Raw genomic sequence first — 6,606 nt, forward strand, 5'->3', positions numbered from 1 at the left:
TATATATATAACTTCCATAGAGCTCAGCTGTATTCTGGTAAAGGAGCACTGTTTTGCCAATAGCCTTTCATTATTTGCATTTTAATGTAAAAATTGTTCCCCATGAAAAAAACCAAAAATTTTACTTTATTTAGCAGGTTTTACTTTCTGCTGTTATTTTTGGTCAAATCATTTCCTAATTCCTGAAGAGAAGAAAGTTAGGTAGCATCAAACTTTTTTCTAAAGTTTTCTCAGAATTCTTGTCCCTGCTTTTTTTCCTCATTAAAAAACATTTTCTGTTGGATTCTTTATGTCTGTTGCAATTTCTAGTGAGCTTTTCATCCCACAGCTTTAGAAATGTCATTAGAAATGGCAGAATAAGTCATACTTAAAAGTAGCAACATCAGTTAAACTCCAGGAGACACAACATTTCCAACTCAAATTTTTAGGGTTGTTTTGGTTGTGGCTTGTTTTCTTTCTTCTGATTTAAGAAGTTGTTCTGTGAGCTTCTATTCAGCCACTGGGCTGAATAGAAAACCACAGAAAAGGTTTTTTTAATTGCACAGCTGCTTCTACTTTCTTTCATAGTCCCGGACTTAAATAAATTCCAAAAGAATGAGCATAAAAGGATAAATTCATTTTTGGTGTTCAGGCAGGAGCTGCATCAACGCCTTTCAAAGAGTCTAAGTTTACTCGGCATCTTCTAATCTGCAGGATTTTCCCCGAATCGCTACGCTGGTTGCTGGCCACCCAGCACTACAAGCGGTCCAAAGCCATGATGCTGCGCATCGCCAGGAAAAACCAGGTTGACATGACAACAGAGCCCAGTGGAGTTCTTGCAGGTGAAGACAAATTTAGCAGATGAAAGCTCTCAAATCCATTTAACTGCCAAATGTWCTTCCGGTTGCCTCACTCAAATCTTTATACAAGTTATTTTACATYATCTCCTTCAGCTTGTGATGCTGCTCTCACTAATAGATGTACATTTGTTTCCAGATAGTCAAGATTTGTAAGTTTATACTGCYGGTAACAATTCATTTCACAATTTCTGACAAAGTGTCTTGATTTTTTCCAAGTAATATGATGAAAAACAATCTTTTTCCTTGAACAGACACACATTCATCTCTTGTATGAGTGTAATTTTTTCTCAGTGACCAAGAAGATAGATCAAGACACCGTGGCATGTTAGCTTCTCTATGCTTAAAAGGACCCTTAGCAAAAGATCCCTTATTGCAGCCTGAAAGGAAATAAAGATCTCAAGCTGTACATTTCATGTTTCCTACCAGAGCTGGAACAGGAGCTACACAAGAAACCCCAGAGGAGCTGCATTGTCAAGATGATGAGCACCAGGAACCTGTGGAAAAACATTGTGGTGCTATGTGTGAACTCGTAAGTGTGTTGTGGTTGCCTTTGAACACTTCTTTTGCTCATCATAGCCAGCATCCGTTGCGTTGACAGCATGAGTTACTTCATCCACAGGCAGACTCAAAGAATGTTGGGTCTAAATCCTCTCAGGCCCTGTGGCAGACGCATGTCTACCGTCTACGGCTGCACTCTCACTTTGTATTTGTGCAGTCTGACAGGTTATGGGATCCACCACTGCTTCGCCCGCAGTATGATGGACCCGGAGGCCCAGCCCACGGCTTTGTGCCACACAGACTACTACACCATGGCTGGCATCGCTGTGGCCACATGCCTGGCTCTTTGCCCTGCAGTGGGACTGATGGGTCGGCGTGGAGGACTGCTCACCTTCATGATCATAACGGCTCTAGCATCACTACTGCAGCTGGGTCTGCTCAACTGTGAGTACACACTTACCCCCAGGCATGGCACTTTGAAGTTGCTTTGGAAACTTTGCTGTGGGCATTGACTTGTTTTGTAGATAAAAGGCAGAACCAGCTGTAATGTGATCAAATCTGATTTCATCAATCAACAAGTGCACGTTTTGTCTGGGAATGAAGATATGCTTTGTAGCATATCCTCTATTTTTACCAATTTAAATGTCAAAGTCTGATTGATGCTCAATAGAAAATGAATCTTGGTGTGGACTTTTAACAAGAGCAGCACCAACTGCCTGTTATTCCTACATTTACCTTCTGTTGCCCAACAGCTGAGGACTTGAAGTACCATAAATCTGTTAAATCTGCGACCAAATTCAAGTTGCACTGGCTATATTTAAAGGGGAAATTTCCATTGAGCTTAAAATAATTATTGCTTTTAAAAGTTTTATCCAGAACTCATTTGGTGTTAAAAATCTCATTTGGCAGAACGTACACGTTACTTTTTGAATTGACTAAGGTACCTTGATGGAAGTGCAGGTTACTTCACAGAACCTACAAGTCAAAGTACAGCATTCTGCTGGTACTTACAAGTTACGTTTCAGGGAGTTGCAGGTCACTTCATATGCAAGTTACATCCTGGAATGTGCAAGTTACACTGCCACAATACATGAGTTACTTTGCTGGACGTCACAGACTAGTTTCCAAGAATGAGAATAAGTTACAAGTTGCTTTCTGTGAACTTACATGTATCTTAATGATAGTTACAAAGTGATTTGTAATAAAGGTTAGATTTGAAAGTACAATAAAAGTTTTGGAAAATACCTTGTAGTTTCTGGGAAATAATTGTGGGATTCAAGTGGCTCTATTTTGTATTCCTATCGAAGAATATGTTTATGATCAGTGCAGCTAGTAAAAATCCTCCAGGTGTTACCCCCCCCAACAACTTTTTTCTTTTAATAATATGCTGTATGTTGTCCATTTTATTTCATTATTTTGTAGTGCAAGCAAAATCAAATTTGAAATTAAGCTAGTTAGCCGGACATGCTGACATTTACACCTCTAAACTGATCCTTCATAAGTTCCTTTTTTTGTTGTTTGAACAGGCAATTTTTAGTAGATATTGTATTTCTAGATCACTTGAACACACATGGATAAAATTATGCTTATATATTTTTAATAATAAATATTATTATAGTAGTATTGAATCTTACGTTGGGCAGACAGTTGGTTATTCAGCACACCTTGCAGGTGGTTCCTGAGTCATTGAAACAGCACAGACTGCAGTTTAACCATCATTCTGCATTTCTGACCTACATGTGCAGTAGTCATTATTTATTGGTCCTGTTCAGAGTTCTCCTAAGGGCTTTTGTTTTTTTTTTTTTTGCTTGTTTTGAGTCAGCACTGTTCTACCATTTGTGCTTACTAATGAATTGCTCTCCTTTCTTTTCCATTCTTCAATGCTCACTAATGGACTCCAGTAATTGGAAAGTACAGCCTCCGCCATGACACAGGTACAGCTGCTGCTTCAGTTTAATTTTGACCTAGAATGCTTTTTTATTTTGCTGACATCATCTTACCTTTTTCTTTTTTTTTTTTTTGGACAGTTCTACGAGACACACTGAACAGAAAATTCTCAGTGGCCTTCTCCATCATCGGCATGTTCTCTTCTCATGCCGTCAGCACTCTCAGTATTTTCTTTTGTGCTGAAATCACTCCCACTGTCATCATTTTTTTTTTTTTTTTTTTGGACAGTTCTACGAGACACACTGAACAGAAAATTCTCAGTGGCCTTCTCCATCATCGGCATGTTCTCTTCTCATGCCGTCAGCACTCTCAGTATTTTCTTTTGTGCTGAAATCACTCCCACTGTCATCAGGTGAGTCCTAACAGAGATGTTTTTTTTTTTTTGCTGTTATAGTTTAAACCAACAACATGAATTAATTGCAAGTGATATAACAGTAAAATTGCATTACATTCTCCTGATCACAGTACATTTTATGAAGAGCAACAGCTCTCTCTTGTGGTCACAAGATGCAAGTAATCTTTGGTAATCTCAAGATATGTTATTTATGAGGCTTAAAAACACCTTGCAAGGATATTGACCTCAGCATGCAGTTTTACTTTGTAGGTAAAATTAGCAAACGTGAAAAATGTGAACATCTGACATGCTTAAGAAAACAAGAGAGTTTTCAAATGAATTGGAGTTTTTTTTTCCCCCCAGTAAATAATTGTGTTGCATAAACAAAATAGATTACAAATGTTCAGTGCTTGCTTGTCAGGTTGAGATCTGAATAATTTTCTATGATTTCAAAAAACAATTCTCATCTCAGAGCCATATTTTATGGTCATCACAGGAGCCCATTAAGGTGTTAAAGTACTTTGTAGGAATAAAAATACCAGTTCAATGGTATCATGCTATTTATTTAACCCTTTTAAATAAGACTGTGGAACATAATCTAGTTGCTTTTACAAAAAAGGGTTTGGAGATGAACTTCTACACTATTTTGTAAAGTAAATGCTAATGTCAAGTCCACCTCATTTTACTAAGAGTGTTGGATGCTGCTACTTTAATATGCACATTGTGACCATCATAACAGATTATTATTATTATTATTATTATTATTATTATTATTATTAGAAATATGTCAACTATGTTTGTGTGAATATAAATTTTGACTGCTGTTGTATAAGAACATGAGTAGGCCAAGTGAGTTTGATTTTCGCTTTGTACAGGGGTGGAGGTCTGGGCCTCGTCCTGGCTAGTGCAGGCTTCGGGATGCTAACCGCCCCAATCATGGAGCTGCACAACCAAAAGGGCTACTTCCTGCATCACGTGATCTTCGCCTGCTGCACGCTGCTGTGCATCATCTGCCTGCTGCTGCTGCCAGAGCCGCGGGGTCAGCCGCTGCCAGAGAGCCTCGCCGACGGAGAGACCTTCACCCGTCAGATCCTGCTCCATCCTGGGGAGCAGCATCTCCTCCTCGTCAAGTACGAAAGGGACTACTCGCGTGTTCACGACACTCCGTTACATCTCACAGCCACAGGGGGCGCTACGGCGGCAGTAGCCACCGCTCTGGCAGCGGTACCTGCTTCCTATGCTCTCGCAACCGGTGGTGAGGTGATTGGTAACTGTGCCATAGCCAACGGGGTATGAACATCACAGCAATAGTCTTCTACTGTGCAAATAACTGATGCAGCGATAACCAGATCCAAGATGTGATCAAATGTTTTAGGAGAAAAGGAGCAAAAGTGTTCGGACAAACCAGATGAACTGCTGTTAAGCTGTAGTGAGGTTTGAGATGATGACAATGACAGCAAGCCTGTGTAACGTTTAGTGACAATGATTCATTCAGGAGTTGCCAAAAAATATTGTATGGACCTGGTTTATCTGAAGTCAGAATGTGACGATGGTGATTTTTCTGCACTGCTTAAAGTAACGAACGCAGGGAAGTAAACCAATGGCAGATTAACTTTGTGACTTTTGTGTTTGTAGATTTGACTTGTTGAAACAGGCTAATTGTGGATCATTTGAGTGGGCCCGAATAGTTCTTGGTGTGGAAAACTATATGGTTCAACTTCTGGGTTTGGTTTTTGGTGAACTTAAATGTTTAAAGATAACCTAAGCAAATACAAAAAAGGTGGTTTTCATGTAATAATTTCATTTAGCAAGTGAAAAAAAGGTAAATCAACCCAACTTGAAAAACCCAACTCGGTGTTGCCCTGCGACAGACTGGCGACCTGTCCAGGGTGAACCCCGCCTCTCGCCCGAAACGTTCGCTGGAGATAGGCACCGGCACCCCTCCCAACCTCAGTAGGGACAAGGGTGTACATAAAATGGATGGATGTAACATATGTTGGTGTGGAGGAATTTTGGTCCACATTTCTCTGCAGAATAGCTTCGGTTCATCCAAACCGGATAGTTTTTGATCTTGAGAGGCCTATTTAAAGTCATACCACTGAATCTCAGGCAGATCCCAATCTAGATTTTGAACAGGCCAGTAGAACGCCTTAATTTGTGTTGGCTGAACATCTGCTGCTGACATTAAATTTCAGTATTCATGATCCCATCAATTCAGTCTTGTGGGATAGTCAAGATGTTTTATTTTGGGAATATGGGATGGGATTTTGAGGTATTTTTGCTCACCAGTGGGAACTCTTYCATTGGTGTCTCTTTTACCCAGCCTCCTTTTAAATGTTGCATGATGAACACAAAGGTCTGCAGTGCTTTCAGATGTTCTGGGTTCTTTTGTGACCTGGTTGAGCTGCTCTGTGTGATTCTGGTTCACTGATGTTCATTGTTCTCTCCATTTGTGGACAAAATGGTAATTTGGTGTCCTGAAGCCTTAGAAATGGTTTCATCACCCATTCCAAACCCATAGGTGTCAATCTGATCAGAAATTTCTGTAGATCAGTTCAATGTGTGTGTTTTTTAGATCATTTAACATTTTTCATGCTTTTAAACTTCCCCTAAAGGAATTTCTTGGTTCTACTGGTCTGAAGCTAATCAGGCTTGGTGAAATTGAATTCAACTTTCAGAAAACGTAATTGATCAGAGCGAAGTCATTATCTAAAAAGAAGAAAGGGACTGGTGCTCCCTAAATATATGAAATAATTTGAAAAGTGTGTTTTACTCAGGTTATCTTTGACATAACTCTTGTTTTATGGTTTTAGTATAACAAGTGTGACAAACAAAAGCAAAAACAGAAGAAATCTGTAAGGGGGCAAAGAGTTTCTCACATTATTTTGCACTAAATGTCAAAGACACAATCAAGTGTTTGTGAATTTTTAGCCAATATGTTGGAAATACAGGCTTAATCCACTATAATTTTTTGTATTTTTTATTTAA

The 6,606-nt window shown here is 39.3% G+C and overlaps 1 protein-coding gene across 1 annotated transcript in view; it reads left to right on the forward strand.

Annotated features, from left to right (window-relative positions):
* slc22a23 (solute carrier family 22 member 23) overlaps nucleotides 1–5,549 on the forward strand; it is a 19,100-nt gene extending 13,551 nt beyond the window's left edge. The window contains exons 5-10 of the mRNA XM_008406715.2: nucleotides 694–821; nucleotides 1,266–1,368; nucleotides 1,555–1,781; nucleotides 3,239–3,271; nucleotides 3,513–3,636; nucleotides 4,494–5,549. Coding sequence (XP_008404937.1) covers nucleotides 694–821; nucleotides 1,266–1,368; nucleotides 1,555–1,781; nucleotides 3,239–3,271; nucleotides 3,513–3,636; nucleotides 4,494–4,914 — 1,036 coding nt within the window. The 3' untranslated portion in view covers nucleotides 4,915–5,549. The remainder of the gene's footprint in view (nucleotides 1–693; nucleotides 822–1,265; nucleotides 1,369–1,554; nucleotides 1,782–3,238; nucleotides 3,272–3,512; nucleotides 3,637–4,493) is intronic.
* Nucleotides 5,550–6,606: the final 1,057 nt, after the last annotated feature.

This window comes from Poecilia reticulata, linkage group LG4 (genome assembly GCF_000633615.1).
Source record: "Poecilia reticulata strain Guanapo linkage group LG4, Guppy_female_1.0+MT, whole genome shotgun sequence".
Taxonomy (NCBI): Eukaryota; Metazoa; Chordata; class Actinopteri; order Cyprinodontiformes; family Poeciliidae; genus Poecilia; species Poecilia reticulata.